At 44.1% G+C, this 21,192-nt stretch overlaps 1 protein-coding gene across 2 annotated transcripts in view; it reads right to left on the bottom strand.

The window, feature by feature from the left end:
• LOC124613077 (claspin) overlaps positions 1-21,192 on the bottom strand; it is a 195,951-nt gene that overhangs the window by 77,034 nt on the left and 97,725 nt on the right. For both annotated transcript variants that reach the window (XM_047141662.1, XM_047141661.1), the window contains exons 9-10: positions 7,954-8,111; positions 935-1,106 (exon numbers count right to left, since the gene is read on the bottom strand). In XM_047141662.1, the coding sequence (XP_046997618.1) occupies positions 935-1,106; positions 7,954-8,111 (330 nt within the window). The remainder of the gene's footprint in view (positions 1-934; positions 1,107-7,953; positions 8,112-21,192) is intronic.

Here is a 21,192-nt window from a genome sequence, read left to right as displayed (position 1 = left end):
CCAAAAATTAAAATTCACATGAAGGGTCAACACTTTGACAACATAACCAATATTCAAGCTACTACAACATGCGACTTTGACAACATCCCAAAGAAGGTCTTTAAACAGTTTCACATGGTTATGCGAACATGCTTGTATTGTAGAGGCTATGTGGAACACCTGAAGCATTAAAACTACCATATTATCTTTTCTCTATTATTTATTAATCCAGACTCTAAACTTTTTAAAATGACAGGGCACATATTAAAATTGAATTGCACAATCTACATGTCAAAGTTATTTTAACTCTTGATCTTGCTATACTTTCAATTTCAGAAAAAATTAAAATTCTACATTTTGACCTAAAAGCAAAAAGTTATGGTTTATAAGGGTCGCAGCCTGGTCTCGAGCAAAACTGTAATGACAAAGTCACAAGACAGAGAAAATTAATTCAACTTCTTGGAAAATATTTTCTCCTTCACAAACGACACAACACACCAAAGAAAATAGAAACATTCAATTAACTGCAGGGAATCATAAACAAATCATTGTGGAAAGGAACATTAACAACATTCCATAAAACAATAACAATGGCAGCATCTTCCATACAATTAGCGACAAGACACCGACAATAACAGCTGGAAATGGACACACAATTTATGCTGCAAAGATCAATTTTTTTTAAGGGTTATCAGACAGAATAAACAACACAACAATCAGAGAAGAATATAGTATTCATGTACACATTAAGGAGTATAGAAACAGTAAGAGGCAAAATCACAAGAATACCAGAAGAAGAAGAAGAAGAAGAAGAAGAAGAAGAATTATCAGATCAGTTAACGATTAGGACAGTCATCGACCAAACTCTAGGAGCCTTCCATAAGTGATGTTTGAAAGGCTCATTTGTCATTCCATATCTTTTTCAAATTGTGGAGAATAATAAAAAAAACTGTACCCGTCATTGGAAAATCTCCTGAACAGAACTCCATTAATTCATCCATATTTTTCTGGGTGTCAAATGTACCAGATAGGAAAAGTTTCTTACAACCTTCTTGCGAAGGTGCAACATTTGGAATACCAAATATTGATGAGGCAGCACATGTTGTAATGTCTGAACCTTCCAGCAGCTGGAAATAATAATAATAATAATAATAATAATAATAATGACAATAATGATGACGACAATAATAATAATAACAACAACAACAGCAATAATAATTTGAAAAGTCAATCAATGTAATACATTGTTTATCTGTTAGGAAAATATGGGTGTGAAGTCTATGGCTAGTAGATTCCTTTAGCAAATACACTTGGATAGAATAATAAACTTAAAGCTTTGGTCCGATTTCGTCCCTCAGTTTACTTTTGCAGCAATGTAACAAAGGAGACTATCAGTTAAGGGTTCTAGCTATATCTAATACTCGTGTAATGGTGCTTAAATATGTACCTTATTAATTCTCAACTCCATAAAAGTATGGTACAACTGTGGTTAACCAAACTAAAGAGGGAAAGGGGGGGGGGGGGGGGGGTGGAGCCGTTTAAGACAATTTTTTTTTGTTAAACCACAAACATATAATATGTTCTACAGTATTTTCTTTTGAATTACAGTATGTATTTTTGAAAGGTTTTAAAGGAGAAAAACTGTTTCTCCAATTTCTTGCAAATTGTCCGCAACAATCCATTCATCCACCATGCACGTATCAGGGTCATTTATTTACTTCAAAATAAATCCTTAGGCATGTCATTCTGTCTTTTGAATGTCTTTCTGCCATAATATACATACATATGGTTCTCAGTCACCCAAAAGTCTCTCACATGTGATCCACTTTCCTTGTATTTGGGAGACCTGGTATACTATATTAGTTTCATTCTCATGTGCTTGCAATGTCATTTCCTGTCATCATCAGTGGGAGTCCAGGTGATCATTTTTCAGCCAATGTCAGACCTCATCACAGTTCTTTCTGAAGCCAGCCCCTTAACACAAGTAGAACAATCATTCAGATGTCCAAGTGTTGAATTTTTACCCTATTCCAATGTAGTGAGAAAGCAGCCAACAATGCAAAGACTGTTGAAAGTGGAATGCCATTTCCTTCTTCCTATCTTTGAACTGACTTACCCAACCATTTATAGAAGGACCTATAGTTTAACATGGATTCTGGACCTGACACCAACTTGGCATTTTTCACATCAACAAACATTGCAGGAGGTGAAAGAAGTGGTAAATGACAACTGATCTCTATTTCAATCCTTGGTGTTTGAGCAGCTTTGTAGTTTTATCGGTTGATAAACGGGGACATTACAGTCATGTCTCACCAAGAATGCAGTGACTAGCAGTAAGGACACTATCTTCTACGTATTTCTGCTTATCAGCTGTTCAAAAGTAATCCAACAAAGTGAACAGGATGACAGCAGAAAAAGACATCACTCATAGATAAGGGGCGTTAAGTCAATACATACATTGTTTGGACTTCAGACTCTTCAACAAATGCTTCTATTTTAGCCACACTGTATGCAAAAATGGTACTGTGGCAGAACAAGTTCCTGCAATGGTCAATCTTTTCTCCACTGCTGGATCCTTCCAAAACAACTATGTCGGCATAAAACAGTATACCAATCCATGGTAACTATTTCTTCTCCTTTGTCGCATAAGCGTCATTAGGAAGACCCAGATGCAAGGTTGTTTCTTGACATGGACTAAAATTGGTTCGGGAAATTTTAGTATCAGTTATGATGTTGTGTGCAGCTCAAAGTGATAGTAAGGATAAAAAAAGAGCATTATTTTCTTTTCCAAAATTTGCAATATTTTTCTTGCGCCTATCACTGCACCTCAGTGGCGGGTTGTAAGTTACACAAGAGGCTCCGTAGCACTGGGGATGAATCCTACACTTTGCTCCATTGAGCTAGGGACGGTATCCATGGGGCTGTTGAGCAAGTAACGCTTTCAGAAGGTTCAAAGCCAAGCAATGGGAGAGCAGAGACTGATCACGTGGGGTGTGCGGACTGGCCGGCGAGACAATAGCTGCAGCAGTGGATCATTCTTTGTCTACCAGCCCTCCTACCCTACAGACATGTCCGCCTGCTCCTTCCATTGAGGGCAAAATGCTCTCCACTGCTACGCACAGTGCTCTGCACAATCATAGCAGACGACAAACCAAATGTACCCCATAGAATAGGAGAAGGAGAAAAAAAAATCTCCATTTTCTGGTAACTCCCTTTTTCATTCCATATGCAATAGTGAATAGTATCAGTCCTGAATGCCCACTTATGCTCCTTAACCCATTCTGACAACTACAGTTAAATACTGTTTGAGACCCAAAAGAATTAAGCCCCTTGATATATTTTTGTAGAACTCCCAATGCAAAATCTCCTTCCTCCGGGAAGGTGATAAGATTCTAACAGATTGCAGACTTTTCTGACTTAAGAAGCAGTCACAAATCCAATTCTGCAAGAACAATGAACACGCTGATTATGTGCAGCAGGCACTCTCTTCAATCTTTTCCAGACATGAGGTCTAGTTTCTTCAATAGTGGGTGCCGTTCCATGTCCAGACTGATTTCCATCTTCGAGATAATTACCTTCAATCAAAGGCTATGACCATGGAGAACAAAACTCCAAATGCAATTTTTCAATGAAATTTACATATAACTCACTTCATTGCATAAAAATGCTCCCTTTTAAGATTTAATGACTGATAATGAATATCACACTAAGCATGACAACACAGGCCTTTTCACCACTTCTAACAGCCACGTGTTAAAATTAAAATGTTTGTTTTTTAGAAATTCTTATACAACTGAACAGTGTGCGCTATACTAATAAATGACATAATTTAGGTACGTCAAAGAAAGAGGATTTATCAACAAGCATCAATATTTGTGTCCTGTTGCCTAAATCTCTTCTTCCTCCACAACAGGCAGGCTTCAGGCAAGAACATTCAACAATGGATCGCATCAGCAGACTTGTCAGCACCGCAACCGAAGTGCTAAACAGAGGAGACTGTGTTTTGACAGTGTTCCTGGATACTGATTTCCTCTGCACGCTGTGCACTTCATCTGCTCAGCCAATAGATTGGCAGTAGGATCACTATGTGAACTATCCAGCAACTTTAGCCCTGCAGCAGGAGTAGCACAAGATGCCATCCTCTTGGCCGAACACTACAGCATCCACATGTCAGACATCCCGCGCCACGTTAGATGGGGTGAATACTTCACTCTTTATATGGACAACACCACCTACTGGTGTATGGCTCCATGTGTGCAAGGTGCGAGAACTTTAGCAGTTATATACATTCTCAACATTGAGCAATGGAGGCCGTTAATGTTCAGGCACTGAAACCTTATGCAAAGTGGAAGGTTTAAAATAGATGATCTATCTGTGACAACTCAGCAGTAAAGCATGGACCCAATTTGAAGTGCAAAATATCTAGTAATAGTACTCAATCATGCCATGCCCTGGAAACACCATACGGATGCAATCATCAGGAGGACAAAACAGAGGATGAAACGAATAAAAATGCTTTAGATTCGGCAGTGCCAACTCAGGATCAGTGACCCACATGCACAAAACTTTCAGAAGGCCCTTACTGGAGTACAGTGCCTGGCTATAGACAGCATCAAAAGCCCAATACGAAATAGTAGCAGCCATAACGTTCACGGCTAAACTTCACCACACCGAAGCAAATGACACCATTTACACTAATCAACACACGACCAATACTAGAGGAAATTCACAATGAAAACAGGAGATTATGGACTGACTAGAGCTAGTAAGGAAGGTTTAATAAAAGACTTTACCTGCAAGCCAATTTGAGAATTTAACATTACCCAGCTCCAAGTACCCTTACCCTTATGATTCCATAGCTTTCTCAATCCAAAGGACATTTCCAAAAAACAATGAAATAATCGAACATGTAAGAAGGAGAAGATTACAGTGACATGAACTGCACAAACCTTATCCCACAATCCCAAAATCCACCGTAACAGTCATAGGACAGTGAAGTGTGATATTCCAACTAATTACCTCTTAACTGTAGGTAGAAAAGAATCCATCCCATAACCCCAAACCCAACTTAGACACACCTATGACAGTGGTCTGTAGTTTAACATTGAAAATGGCTATCTATATTCAGAAGTAGAAAATACACAAACCAAGTATACAGAACAGAACTAGGATACTTCAGTAACATGGGGACTACAACCAATTTCAAGCATTCAGCAACTACAGAGAACTTGAAAACAAGTAGGGACAGTTTCATACCAATGACAAACAAAATACATCATGACAACAGAAAGGTCATAGCAACCAAAATCACATCCCAGCTGGGGTTTTCTCTGGTGGTTTTCCCTAGTCGTAAGGTGAATACTGGGACGTGAAACTCCACCAGGCAGAGATAAATATCAAACAAAATGGCATGAGCCGAAGACAGAGAAGCAAATTACGCAAGGATCCCTCCAAATGAAAAATAAATAGTGCCCCAACATAACAGCACTAACCTTGGCTGAAAGGGACGTGAGTCTTGTATAGCTGCCATCACCTGTAAGCATGTGGCAGTCCTTTCCATTGTAAAATTAAATAAATAAAATAAAATAAAATTTGAAAATCCCAATTTCTTTCCTCAGCTTATTTCACAACATATTTGTCAATGTGGATGATGCCTACACAATTAATATCAGCTAATGTGCTGTTGTGTTCCTGTAGTCATACTAGAAACGGACTTTTTTGATGGAACTGAAATGGGGAAAAAATAAATTCATACTTTTTGTGGAATGATTCATTATGCCAATATAATTTGTTTACATGTCTTGTAAATAGAGACTTTCAAGTCTGCAAGGATTCCAAATTTGAAGCAGCGTCATAAGCCTTCTGACTAATCTGATGTGACCCATCATGATTTCCTGTCCGGAGCCAATCTTGTTATTGCAAGCTGCTCTTACACTCAACCTCTTCAACATATCTTTATGACAAGAAGTCATTTTAATGAATTCAAATGTCATAGGATTGTATTATAATTTCTAACAACTGCACACAGTGTTTCGCCATTGGGGTGTCTTTTATCAACAAATACATAAATTTCAGCTTACAACTTACCCAAAGTGTTCTACAAATAAATGGAGTAACCCCAATTAGAATCTTTTAGAATGTTGTAATTCTACACCTACATCCATACTCCGCAAGCCACCTTATGGCATGTGGTGGACAGTACTTTGTTTAACTGTATTACTCTCCCCTCTCCTGGTCCAGTTGTGAATGGTCTGCACGAAGAACAAGTGCTGATAAGCCTTTGTGTGGGCTCAGATGTCCCTAATTTTATCTTCTTGATCTTTCTGCAAGATAAACATATGAGGAAGCAAATCTCGGCTGACTCCTCAAGGAATGTACACTCTCAATACTTCAACAGGAAACCATACCATGGTGCAAAACGCCTCTCTTGCTGTGTCTGCCACTGTAGTAGGCTGGGCATCTCTGTGATGCTTCTGCATTTACTAAATTAACTTGTAATGAAACATGCTGCTCTTCCTTAGATCTTCTCTATTTCCTCTATCAGTCTTATCTAGTCCCAGACTGCCACACAATATTCGAGTCACGGCTGAACGATGGTTTTCTAAGTTACCTTTTTTGTTGATGGTCTACACTTCCTGAAGATTCTTTCAATGAATGCGTCTGGCATCAGTCTAACCCGAAATTACTTTAATGTGGTCATTCCACTTTAAATCACTCTATACGCATACTCCTACAAATTTTATGGAGATAAGTGTATCCAGTGTCTGTTCTGAAATTCTGTAGTCATACAATAATGGTTCTATCTGCCCATGTATAATTTTTTTACACTAAGAGTCAATTACCACTCCCTGCAGCAAGTGTGTCCTCTGCAGTTCTTCCTGCATTTCACTATAATTTTCTAGCATTGAGACTTCTCTGTGTACAACAGCATCATCCTCGAAAAAACCTCTCTGAACCTCTGATGACATTATCTACTAGGTCATTTACACATAGTGAAAACAATGTGTCTTATAGCACTTCCCTGGAGAACATCCAAAGTTACTTTTACATCTGAAGACTTTGGTCTGTTGAAAATGACATGCTGTGTTATTTTTGCTAGAAAATCTTCAATTCAGTCACATATTTGGTCTGCTATTCCATACGCTTGTATTTTGTTCACTATGTGGCAGTGGTGCACTGTATCAGATGTCTTCCAGAAGTCAAGGAACCTGAGCACCTGTTTCTACCTTTCTGGATCTAGTGAACACAGAGAGAAATGAATTTCACATGAACGTTGCTCTTGAAACCCATGATGATCCTTACAGATTTTCAGTCCCCCAAAACGTAACACGCAAGCATAAAACTGTTCAAAGTGCTACAACAGAGTGACGACAGAGGCTGTTCTTGAAAATGGGAATGACTTGCACTTTTTCCAATCATCAAGAACATTTCGATCCTCCCATGATGTATGGTACCCTGTTGCCAGAAGAAGAGCTAGTTCTTTCACATAGTCCATGTAGAATCATACTGGTATCCTGTCAGGTCCAGCGTCCTTTCTTCTGTCAAGCAGTTTCAATTGGTTTTCTATCCCATGGTCAGTTGTTTCAACATTTGTCATTCTGTTGTTCATGCAACAATTTAAAGGAGGAATTCCAGTACTATCTTCCTCTGTGAAACAGTTTTGGAAAAAGACATTTAATATTTCAGCCTTACTCTGTCGTCCTCCATTTCAATGACAGAGTGTCCGGACAGATGGCTTTAATCTGTTTACTGATTTAACATAAGAACAAAACTTAGAATTTTCTGTCAATTTGGTAGACTTTTTGTCCAGGATCCCTGATAGCTTGTCAGTTTTCATCTATGTTATGAAAGAGAAATAAATCTCATCTCCAAAGGTCTGCGCTACCTAATATTGCTAACTGTTCCCTTGCAATTACTCTTATTATTACAAAAAATAAAATAAAACATATTTATCATCTATAAAAGATGACATACCTGCTGACTTGCTGACTCCTTTGACAGCATAACCTCTAAGGTAGGTGAAGGAGCATTAACTTTCTCTTGCGTAAGCTGCGAAATCTGCGATTGAGCTCCACCAGGTTGGTAGGGAGGGATAGTAAGGTTTGACACTGTGGAAGTATTGGCATCATCACCTGAAACAGTGAACAATAATGTGAGAGAGATAACTACCAAAATAACATCTGTAATTATAGAATACAATGAAAGCAAGTAGTATGACACCTACATGTGTCTGCTTTGGGTTTTCAGGTACAAAACAGTCAGAAAATGTCTTTGACACTTTGTTTGCTGGTGAGACTAAAATATTTGTGACCTCCCACAAAGCACTTAAGGAAAGCAGAAACGATCCAGGAGCTAGCTGAAGGCCTGTGCCAACACTACCGGAAACAGAACAAAACAAGATTTTTCAGGGAAAATGTAAACAGTTTGGTACAGAAACAAAAGAAATCGGTTCAGTCCTTCTCAGATAGAATCCAAAACGTCAATGTGCAAACAATTGTGTTGAGGAGAAATGCAGAAGCTGACGCAGTCACCCTACATGATGCTTGGAATAGGTCTTGTAATGTCTTCTTATGTAATACCCTGTGGACATGTCACAAATGAGTCACGACAGAGAATCCTTATGGTCTGGCCCCAGCTATCAGAACTGCCACACAGCTGAAAGAAATAGATACTGCTACAAGAGGACATAATGACTATCGAGCCTTTGCCTCTGAAGTCAAATGTTACAGATGTGAACGTCAGCACCATATGCAAAATGTCTTCTATCGGCATGTTATGAGTGTAGTCGAGTCAGTCATAAGGCACGAAAATGCAGGAGTCAGAGGCAAGGAAAACAGCAACCAAAAAAATGTCCATTAAATGCATACAGTATGCATCATCAATCAGAAAGCATTCCCAGTAGAACATAATACTGTAGAGGTGTATGTGGAGACCGACTGCTGTTTGTTAGGCTTACTATATAGCAAGGAACATAAATTTTTAATACACACAGATGTGGATGAGTTAGTCATTAACATATCAGCCAACCTTCAAAAAAATTAAGATATTCAGTTTTAAAAATCAGGAGATACAAATGATCGAAAAACAACTCATTTTCAGTATAATCCCTAGACAACTTATGTGAGTCTGTCCCTACAATGTGAAAAAGCTAAATAATTCCTAAAAAACACACATGAAAAAACTGGAACAACGAAAAATGTTGATTCCATACCTATTATCTGTAGTACAGCCCAGATGACTGGCACTAGTTGGGACGTTTTCTGGATTTTAAATACAAAAGTACTGTTCTCATAAAACAGTGCCTGCCACATTCTATAACATAGTTATACTTTTTTTACCACAACGGAAAACAAAACACCGAATTAAAATACTATGAATATGATGAATAAGGTACACATGAAATAACTGTTTACACAAAAATAAAGCTTTTCTGTGATTCAGGTAACAAACTAACACTCATCACCAACCACATCCGAGATTTGTACCAATTATAATAACATTGAATAATAAGCAACTTCACTTAAACTCAACGTCAACACACAAACGCATATCCAAACAGAGCACAACACTCAGCAAGATGAGTATATGTTCTACAAAATACACAGGAAAGAAGAAATATAACAATCTATCTACAGGTCATCTGTGACTTCCCAAGTTCCATCAAATTCAATACATATATCACTTAAAAATGACTAATGAGCAAAGGACTTCTGACCATTGGCCATAACAATTGAAATGGCAGTTTTCAAAAAAGATGTTTGATGACAATTAGTTAAAAACTGATAAAAATACTGGAACAATTGGTCGGTGGGAGAAAAATTGTAAAATCTGTCATCTCCCGCCTACATCAGGAGAACTGACTGGTATAAGTTAGTATGAACCTCTTAGGCAGGAAGAGGCTGGGGTCTCCATATGACAGGTAATGAGGGGTTTTTGACGATGTGAAGTTATTAGGGACGACACTGTTAGACTTAAGCACTGGAGGTGGTGGTTGTTGGGATGTTTAAGGGGGACTAAACAGCTAAGGTCATCAGTCCCCCATTCCAAAAAAAAGGCGAGACGGAAATGCACGAAGCAGGTAAAACCCCAAGGGGAAGGAGACTCCCCCCCAGGCCCTAAAAGAACACAAATGCGGTAACGAACACTACAGACACGAAGACACCAGACAAAAGGAAACAGAACAAAAGACGATGACCGGAGACTGGTTGACTGACCACGACAACAAAAAAGGGAAAGAGTCAACCAACCGACGACACACTAAAATCTGCAACCAAATATGAGACACTCGAGGACAAGAGACACACAAAGGGAAAGGTGCAGGACCACTCTAAATGGAACCATAAAAAGGACTAGCACGGATAAAATGTAAAACACTATCAGCCATGGAGGCATCGTCGCATAAAATCAAAGGCAAGGTGCCCGGGAGATTAAAAGATCGCCGAAGGGTGCGCAGTCGGGGACACTCCAATAAAACGTGGGCGACCGTCAGCCGGGACCCACACCAACACAGGGGGGGATCCTCCTGACGCAAAAGATGGCCGTGCGTCAGGTATGTATGGCCGATGCGGAGCCGACACAGGATAACAGACTCCCTGCGAGAAGACCGCAGGGAGGAGCGTCACACATCGGTCGTCTCCTTGACAGCCCGCAGTTTATTCGGGGCTGTCATGCCACGCCACTCAACAGACCACACCCCAAGCACCTTACGGCGCAACACCAGCTGCAGGTCGCGAGCTGTGAGGCCGATCTCCAAAGCTGGGGCGTTGATCGCCCCTTTGGCCAGCCTGTCAACACGTTCGTTCCCCGGGATGCCAACATGACCTGGCGTCCAAACCAAGACCACCGAACAACCAGAGCGGGCAATGGCAGAAACAGACTCCTGAATAGAGGACACCAGAGGAGAAGAGGGATAGCAGCGGTCGATGGCCTGAAGGCTGCTCAGGGAGTCACTGCAGATGACGATGGACCTACCTGATCAGAAACGCATATGCTCAAGAGCGCGCAAGATGGCCACCAGCTCTGCAGTAAAAATACTGCAGCCAGCCGGCAAGGAACGTTGCTCAACATGGGCAGCGTGAGCAAAAGCGTAGGCAGTGCGACCATCAACCAGGGAACCATCAGTGTAGACAGGCTCACAGCCCGGAAATGAGGCGAGGAGCGCAAGAAAACGGCGACGGAGGGCCACAGGCGAAACCGAGTCCTTAGGTCCCTGTGCCAAATCCAGACGGACAGACGGCCGGGACAAACACCAGGGAGGCGTAGGTGTACGGACCCAGAAGGGAGGCAGAAGAGGGAAGGACCCCAGTTCCGACAGCAGGGACCGAACGCGGACAGCTACGGAAAGCCCAGACCTAGGTCGCCGTCAGGCAGATGGAGGACCATGGCAGGGAAAAGTAGGCGACGATTGGGATGGCCTGGCGAGCAATGCACGTGGACAGCATAGTCGGCGAGCAGACGATGACGGCGAATCCGCAGCGGCGGAACCCCGGCCTCCACCAGTAGACTATCCACGGGGCTAGTGCGAAAAGCGCCAGTGGCAAGCCGAACCCCACAGTGGTGTATGGGGTCTAACAATTTCAACACTGAGGGTGACGCAGACCCATAGGCCAGGCTCCCATAATCAAGCCGGGACTGCACAAGGGCTCTGTACAATCGCAGCAGCGTGCAGCGATCTGCACCCCAAGACATGTGGCTAAGGCAGCGGAGGGCGTTGAGGTGCCGCCAGCATTTTTGCTTCAGCTGAGTAACATGAGGAACCCATGGGAGCCGGGCATCAAACACTAGTCCCAAGAAGCGGCAAGTGTCCACCACGTCAAGCAGGTGGCCGTCGAGGTAAAGTTCAGGAGGAGGGTGGACCGTCCGACGCCTGCAGAAGTGCATAACTCGAGTCTTGGCTGCAGAGAACTGAAAACCATGAGTCAGAGCCCATGATGCTGCCTTGCGAACGGCGACTTGCAGCCTGCGTTCGGCGACTCCCGTAGTCGTGGAGCTAAATGAGATGCAGAAGTCGTCGGCATACAAAGAAGGAGACACCGAGGACCCCACGGCTGCAGCCAGGCCATTAATGGCCACTAGAAATAAGGAGACGCTCAACACCGAGCCCTGCGGGACCCCATTTTCCTGTATATAAGAGGAACTAGAGGTGGCACCGACTTGCACCCGGAAAGAGCGGCGCAATAAAAAGCTTTGAAGAAAAGCCGGGAGCCGACCACGAAGACCCCACTCATGCAACGTGGCGAGGATATGATGCCTCCATGTGGTGTCATACGCCTTCCGCAGATCGAAAAATACAGCAACGAGATGCTGACATTGGGCAAAGGCCGTACGAATAGCTGATTCCAGCCGCACCAAATTGTCCGTGGCAGACCGGCCCCGCCGGAAGCCACCCTGGGATGGAGCGAGGAGACCGCGCGACTCAAGGACCCAACACAAACGCTGCCCCACCATACGTTCGAGCAATTTGCACAAAACGTTGGCGAGGGTAATGGGACGATAGCTGTCCACCGCCAGTGGGTCCGCACCGGGCTTCAAGATGGGGACAATAAGACCCTCCCGCCATTGCGACGGGAACACGCCCTCGCTCCAGATGCGGTTAAAGATGGTGAGGATGTGTCTCTGGCAGTCCCTGGAGAGATGCTTCAGCATCTGCGCGTGGATGCAGTCTGGGCATGGTGCTGTATCAGGGCAATCGGCGAGGGCAGCGAGGAATTCCCTCTCGCTGAAAGGGGCATTGTATGTTTCAGAACGACGCGTGTGGAATGAGAACGGCGTCCACTCGGCTCGCTCCTTTAGAGAACGAAAGGCGGGGGGATAGGATGCAGTCGCAGAGCTCTGAGCAAAGTGCGCGGCAAGCCGTTCAGCAACGGCGGCAGCATCCGTGCAGACAGCCCCGTCCAAGGAGAGCCCAGGGACACCCATAGAGGTCCGGTATCCGTAAATCCGCCAGATCCGGGACCACAGGAGCGAGGGGGAGACATGGGAGCCCAAGGATGAGACATACCTCTCCCAGCACTCCTGCTTACGCCGTGCAATAAGACGACGGGCGAAGGCACGGAGCCTCTTAAAGGTGATGAGGGTCTCAAGAGACGGGTGCCACCCATGACGCTGGAGAGCCCGCCGACGGTCGCGAATAGCCTCAGCAACCTCCGGTGACCACCAGGGTACAGCCCTCCTCTGAGGGTGGCCAAAAGAACGGGGGATGGCAGCCTCGGCCGCTGAAATGATGGACGTGGTTAAAACACGGACCACCTCGTCAATGTCACCCTGTGGGGGAGACTCAATGGTTGCAGCGGAAGTAAAAGCTGGCCAGTCAGCCCTGTGGAGAGCCCAGCGGGGCAAGTGCCCAGAAGAATGACACTGGGGCAGTGACAAATAGATGGGAAAATGGTCACTACCGCACAGGTCAGGATGCACTCTCCAGTGGAGGAATGGGACAAGTCCAGGGCTGCAAAGAGAGAGATCGATGGCCGAGAACGAGCCATGGGCCACACTGAAATGCGTGGGAGCACCGGTGTTCAAGAGGCTAAGGTCGAGCTGAGCCAACACATGCTCCACGGCCCGACCGCGGTCATCGGAGACAGTCCCACCCCAGAGAGGGTTGTGGGCATTGAAATCGCCCAAAAGCAGCAATGGTGGTGGGAGTTGAGCCAGCAGCGCAGGCAAGACATGTCGGGGGAGCCCCCCATCCGGAGGAATGTAAACAGAGCAAACAGTAATAGCCGGCGAGAGCTCAACCCTGGCAGCAACTGCCTCCAAAGGCGTTTGAAGGGGTACTGGCGAGCTATAGACAGAGCGGTGAACAAAGAGCCAAACCCCACCTGACGCTCGTTGACAGGCAGCACGGTTCTTATAGTATCCCCGATAACCGCGAAGGGTGGGGGTCCGCAGTGCAGGAAACCAAGTTTCCTGCAGAGCAATGCAGAGAACAGGGGAATCACTCAGAAGCATCCGGAGCTCAGGCAGGTGACGGAAATAACCGCCGCAGTTCCATTGGAGAATGGAAGCAGGAAGGGACCGGGAGGGCGTGAATGCGACTAAGAGGCAGACAGCGCTTCAGAGCCAACTGCCGCCACCGGGGGAGAGTCAGCTGAGTCCATAGGAGAGGCCCCCAAGGGTTCCGTGAGGGCGAGATCCACGGCAGAGGCGAGGATCTCCACCTCATCCCCGGAGCCAGGACTATGTACAGCAGGCGGTGCTGAAACCGCCGGAACGTCCTTCTTCTTGGACACATGCCGTTCCTTCTTCTCACGTCGGCCCTTAGGGTGAGAGGGCTGGGAGAGCTTCTCTGAAGGAGCGTCGGAGGCTGACGACGACGCAGAAGCCCTACGACCAGCAGGTGGCGGAACCTTCAGCCACTGGCTGACATCTGGCTGGGAAGGAGAAGAAACGGAGGAAGGGAGAGCCCCGAGGGACCCCTTCCGCGAGAGAGGAACCGGCGGAGGCAACGCCGGTGGAGAAGGAGGGGGAGGGATCGAGCCTCCCGGTTGTGGAGCAGACGTCACTCCCGAAGTAAGCGTGGGGGGAGCGACAGAAGAGGGTTTGCCCCCAACTGCTAAGGGGGCAACAGAGGAAGGCTTGCCCCCAGACACGAGGGGGGCAGACAGAGATACACGGCCCCGAGGGCCCACTGAAGGCGGCACAGATGAGGCGACAACCGTCGCTCGCGTGGGCGACGATAACGTGGCTGCAGCATAAGATGTTCGAATGGAAGCAGGATACAACCTTTCATATTTCAGTTTTGCCTCTCGATAAGTAAGCCGGTCCAGGGTTTTAAATTCCATGATCTTCCGCTCCTTATGAAGAACGGGGCAATCCGGCGAGCATGGAGAGTGGTGCTCCCCACAGTTGACACATACAGGTGGAGGCGCACATGAAGAATCGGGATGAGAGGGGCGTCCGCAATCTCGACATGTAGCGCTGGATGGGCAACGGGAGGACATATGCCCAAACTTCCAGCACTGGAAGCACCGCATCGGGGGAGGGACGTATGGCTTCACATCGCAACGGTAAACCATCACCTTGACCTTCTCGGGCAAGACATCACCCTCGAAGGCCAAGATAAAGGCACCGGTGGCCACCCTGTTAGTCTTGGGTCCTCTATGTACACAACGGACAAAATGTACACCACGTCGTTCCAAGTCGGCTCTCAGCTCGTCATCGGATTGTAACAAGAGGTCACGATGGTAAATAATCCCCTGGACCATATTTAAGCTACCGTGGGGAGTGACGGTAACAGGGACGTCACCCAGCTTATCACACAAGAGCAACGCTCGTGACTGGGCTGGGGAGGACGTCTTGAGGAGGATGGACCCATTCCTCATTTTAGACAACCCCGCCACTTCCCCAAACTTATCCTCCAGGTGTTCCACAAAAAACAGAGGCTTCGTCGTAAGAAAGGAGTCACCATCAGTCCTGCTGCAGACAAGGTATTGCGGTACGTAAGGCTCCCGCTTGGCACTAGATCGGCGTCCCTCCCATGGCGCAGCCAACGAGGGGAACGACTGAGGGTCATATTGTGCAGCATCAAAGTCTACTCTACCACGCTTAGAGACGCTGGTGGCCGTGCGACCACCAGCTTGGTGTGATTTATTGCGCTTCATTGCGCCACATCCGCCCAGATGCCACCTACTCCGAACGAGGGCTCTCCCCAAGGGCGCCACCCAGCCAAAGCAACGGGTACCTGGCCGATATCCCGTTGCCCGGAGTCCCCGTGCCCCAGACAAGATGGGCACATACTCCTTGGCATGCATGGGGAGGAAACAGCTCTGGCATCTGTAGTGCGATCCCTGCGTGGTCAGGGGGCTACCACCAAGAGGGTACATGACGACCCCACCACAACGGACTGGCTACCGTGCTGGATTTTAGGTGTTGAAAGGGTCCACAGTTGTCGTAGGCGCTAAGAAGAAGAGTGCGCACAAGGCGAGAAGGAGACAACCCAGAAGATGTTGGGCGTAGTCCCCCCCACACGACAATAGGGAACATGCAAGATAGTGGGGCATGATGGACCAATAGAAAAACACCACGTAAGGTGTCCTTCCCCAAATGGCATGCACTAACAACGGAAATTTGGAAAAAAAAAAGGAGGTCAAACCCAAGAGGGGACCATCACAGAAGGCCGAAACGTGTGAGACTCCTTTTAGTCGCCTCTTACGACAGGCAGGAATACCGCGGGCCTATTCTTACCCCCGAACCCGCAGGGGGACTTAAGCACTGGAGCTAAGGGTTTTCATGAGCACATGGAAGTGTTGCCACATGTTGGTGAAGAGTATGCTGCAATTCTTGGACTGGAATTCCTTGATAAACATCATGCTAAAATTGATCTTTTGTGGTAAACAATTGAATCTGATTGAACTTGGTTTCTGCTGGGAACATGAACAGCAAGCAAGGCAATGTCGCAAGGTACACTGATCATGAAGGTGTTGCCAAGTGAACTGCGAAAATGTACACTAAGGACTGGTTCCCATATAACATATCGTCAGGCATAGGGAAATTAGTCTGGTTCCTGTAGATACCAATCTACAAGAGGTATTACGTGTGGTGGTTATACTGGAGAGTAATGAAGAAGTGGATAAAATGCATTGTTTTGTGTGCAGAAGTGTGGCGCACATTTGTAAGTGTGCAGAAGTGTGGCGCACATTTGTAATATAAACGGTGAATTTATGGTTCCTGTTAGCCTAGACAATTTTGGCATTGATGAGGTTAGTTTGCCAAAAGGCTCAATGACTGACATTTTAGATGTTATAAGTGACCGAAGCCACAAGCTGCAAGCAAACTGACAGCTCGCAAAAAAGTTAATCATTTAGAAGGGAGTTATTGTAAGCGCTGGAAGTTTTAAACTACAAGTCATGGATCTGTTTAATACAGATAGTCCATTAGCAGCAACATCTGTTAGACAAAAACACTATATACCCAAGGGGAACAATACTCCGGTTTATAAGAAACCATAATATGACCAAAGTCATCTGGAACTGTTAATCGAGGAATTCAATGATCAGCATCTGACAGAAGGAAGAATAGAACACCATTACAGTCCCACAGGGTGGGGGGGGGGGGGGGGGGGGGGGGGCGGCAATGGCAAGTGTCATCATCCCCAAAAATCATCAGATGGTACAACGAAATACAGATTATGTTGTGATTACCAATACCTGAATGCCAAAACTACCACTGGTGCATATCTCATTCCCAATATTACTGAGACTGGACAGTTTAGGCCAAAGCAGGTATTTTTTCACAATGGGCCTCAGAAGCAAGTATCATCAGCTTGAAGTAGTCCGAGAAGATAAGCCAAAAACTGTCTTCACAGCACATGGTTTCATTATCAATATCACAGAATGCCATTTGGACTTACGAACACACCAGCTACATTTCAAAGCTAGGGATTTCTCCATGGCTTAAAGCATAAGAAATGTGTGGCCTACTTAGACAATGTCATAGTATTTTCGAAAGGAACTTCCCAGAACTTTAGGAAACGAAACCCAGAAAAAAACACATTTTCAAAAGATCTTTGAAGTGCAGCAACATGTACGCTGCATTTTTTCATATTATGAAAGTATAAATTCGAATTCCATCAAACACAGCACATTAGTTTCAAAAGCACTGAAATTCGGATTGCAATTAACTTTTATAAGCCAATCATAGCTCATATCACATAATCTCGCCAGCCAACGACAGCAGATATTCGGAGCATAGGACACGTGATGTAGTCAGCCAATAGCAACATCACTGTTAATTAGTGCAAACATACAAACAGGAAAACTTAATGGTTTAAATTAATATAGTTGGTGTAGTTACAAGACAGGCTTTCACATATAAGCTTTTCTTTGCAGGTTTTACACTTTAAGATCCATCACACAAATGTGCCAGTAAAATTTTAAATAATGCCATAAATGTCTGGTCTTCTGGTCTTGAAATTTTTTCTAATTTGCTGGTCCTCATAGTGTTAAGTTTTAAATGAGAGTCAAATGCTATGTGATTTAACAAATTAAGCCAACATTCTCACACATAACATAATTCATCTTGCACAAAAGGAAATTACTTTGAAAGTAATGCTTTTCAAACCACCATTCGCAATATGTTTCTGCGACCTGTTGGAAAGAGATTCGTTTCAGCAGTTGCCAGCGAGCACCAGAAAATAGATATTACTGTGTGTGCACAGCTAAGATGCTGTAGGAAGCCCATACATTCATACGTATAAAACATTAAGATATCTTAAATTACATCATAAAAGAAACAGGACATCAGAGGCCATCCCAAGAGTATCGGAATTTGGCAAATCATAGTAAAACGCATAATTCAGCTTAAAGTGCATATTTGTATGCCCAAATTCACAATTACGTAGGCCCCAACCTGATATTAATAAGCTTTACAGTGTGGTTTTCAGGATATAAATTTTCTTGGCGTGCCAGTACTGTGTTATCTCATGTTTGGTTCATTATTATGGCATAATGCCATATATGCCAGGAGATGAAAACATGCACTTGAAGCTAGCCAATGGTGTGAAATGAAACACTTCATTCCAAATAAATTGACTGTCTCAGTACAAAAGACAAATTTCTTCAGCAAAATTGCAAAAATAGTTTCACTGTTCTGCAAGACAATTAATGCTAGACTGACGGGAATAAAATAAAATCAGAAAACTGAAAAACGTAAAACATTTTAGCCTTCGTAATTATGTGAATGTATTTCAATTCATTTGATAGCTTCCAGCCACAGAAATCCATTTTGTTTTCATTTGAAGTGAAAGCTTGAAATGAAGACGAAACCGCAAAATCACTAAACGTAGACACAGGTCACCTGGAGACTTTCTCCTTCCCACCACAACTCACAAGGGGAGGCCGCCAATTGTGAAATTCAGATTCGATTCATACTGCGCATAATAAAAGCTCATGGCCAGAGGTGTAATGTGGCAAAGCACCAAGATGCACTTCTCAGCCGTTGTCGAGAAAATCGACAGTTAAAAGAAACCGTTGCGGTGAAATACTCTCTACGATTAATAGGTTTCTACAGCGTCGTGGCGCAGCGGTAAGCGCTCAGGTTCGTAATCCGAAGGTCGCCGGATCGAATCTCGCGCCATGCTAACTTGTTTTTTTTAGTATTTGATTTTTGTAATTCATATATATATAATTCCCGGCAATCAGTTGAAACAATTATGCATATAATAAGTTTTTGAAAGTCGTTTGTCGTGGAAAAACTGGCGACTTCGAACATCATTATGTTTTCCGCAAACAAAGTTGTATTTCACAAATGTTATTAATTGTCTTCATAATGTTAACCACGTATAGTTAACGGAAGACGTAGAAACGATATTCCGAAACGAAAACGTATACCGTAAGTCAAACGTTCGAATTAGAATAGAGACCCCACGAACACAAATTTGCTGTGGCAGGTATGAAATATAAACTCCGTTACTCGCTCGTTACACTTGAAGAACAGACGTTGAATGGGCCGAAACGAGCCGCCGCATAACAGCGTAGTTGCCTGCTAACTTCGAAAGAAGGTAGATGCGGTCCCTAGCGCAACTTATAACATCGTCGAAAATCAGTGCGGACGGGAGAGCTTTGGTACACCCTGTTAAACAAACGGAAACATGGAGGCGGTACAATTGGAGAGCGATCCGCCTTCACCAACATGCATAAGCAATTCATTAATAGTTTAATATAATGGAAGGAAACATTCCACGTGGGAAAAATTATATATAAAAACAAAGATGAGGTGACTTACCAAACAAAAGCGCTGGCAGGTCGATAGACACACAAACAAACACAAACATACACACAAAATTCAAGCTTTCGCAACAAACTGTTGCCTCTTTCCTGATGAGGCAACAGTTTGTTGCGAAAGCTTGAATTTTGTGTGTATGTTTGTGTTTGTTTGTGTGTCTATCGACCTGCCAGCGCTTTTGTTCGGTAAGTCACCTCATCTTTGTTTTTATATATCATTAGTAGTTTATATATATATGGCGCGAGATTCGATCCGGCGACCTTCGGATCACGAACCCGAGCGCTTACCGCTGCGCCACGACGCTGTAGAAAATTATTAATCGTATAGAGTATTTCACTGCAACGGTTTCTTTTAAATGTTGATTTTCTCGACAACAGCTGAGAAGTGCATCTTGGTGCTTTGCCACATTACACCTCTGGCCATGAGCTTTTATTGTGCACAGTATGAATCGAATCTGAATTTCACAACTGGCGGCCTCCCCTTGTCAGACTGCTCTCTGCATGCGCGAATCTGGCAGCTTGAGCGTGTCAGAAAAGTCTTTTTGGGCAGCACCTGACTGCTTGTTGCTAGTGGCAATACAGTTAACAGCCACACCTCAAGTAGACAGAAGCAGGAGAAGGTATCGCTCATACGCGACTGAACTGTGTATGTGTGTGAGCCAACTGGCAACTGCTCAAACTAAGATAATGTAAACAACTGTGATGTCATACTCATAAAAAGCAGTTTATTGTTATAAAGTACTGCATAGTCTTTATCCTAAATCCTTTGACACATTTTGCTGTTGCAGACGATTGTGTGTGCACTGTGTTTTGTTGTAAATGGCGCATTTCTTTTGCAGCTTAAATTTTTTTTCTCTGATTTATGCTTTATTGCTCCAGTATTATTCCACAGTAGCAGGAAACAGTAATATTCTTTATTAGGATTTCAGTTCTTACCAGTCAAAATTACAAAATTTAACTGAACACTGAAACACTGGAAAGTTCACATAATTCTAAAAAATTTCTGTGTTTTTCCCAGTTTTCTCCTGGATAAAAAAGTTATTGGGTTTTTCCCGGACTTCCTGGTTGTTCCAGGGCACACACACCCAGTTTATTTACTGGATCACCTATTTCTGCTGCTATTTGTATGGTCAAAAATTATAGATTGTAACAAACCAAATGTCGCAAAAATGGTTGTTGGAATTGAAAGATGCTTCTAGCATGCTCACTCAAACTGAGCAAATTTGATTACGAAGTTATTCATAAACTTGGTAAGAGGCTTACCAATGCTGATACTTTACGCAGAAAAATCACAGTATTACAGACAATAGACAAAAGTGTGACTATGGCAGAAGGCACAGGCATCTGACACACTGTCATGCAATACTACAGCCACAGTTCACGACTCATGATGGTTTACTCTGTGCAGACCATGCATGATGGTTCCGACAGCTTTCAGTAATGAAGTTTTGCAAGAAGTATCAACCATTTAACACAGTAGCACGAGCTATGGTAA

The sequence above is a fragment of the Schistocerca americana genome, chromosome 4, assembly GCF_021461395.2.
Source record: "Schistocerca americana isolate TAMUIC-IGC-003095 chromosome 4, iqSchAmer2.1, whole genome shotgun sequence".
Taxonomy (NCBI): Eukaryota; Metazoa; Arthropoda; class Insecta; order Orthoptera; family Acrididae; genus Schistocerca; species Schistocerca americana.
Note: the sequence above shows the minus strand (reverse complement) of the source record. Positions and strands in the feature narration are given on the sequence as shown.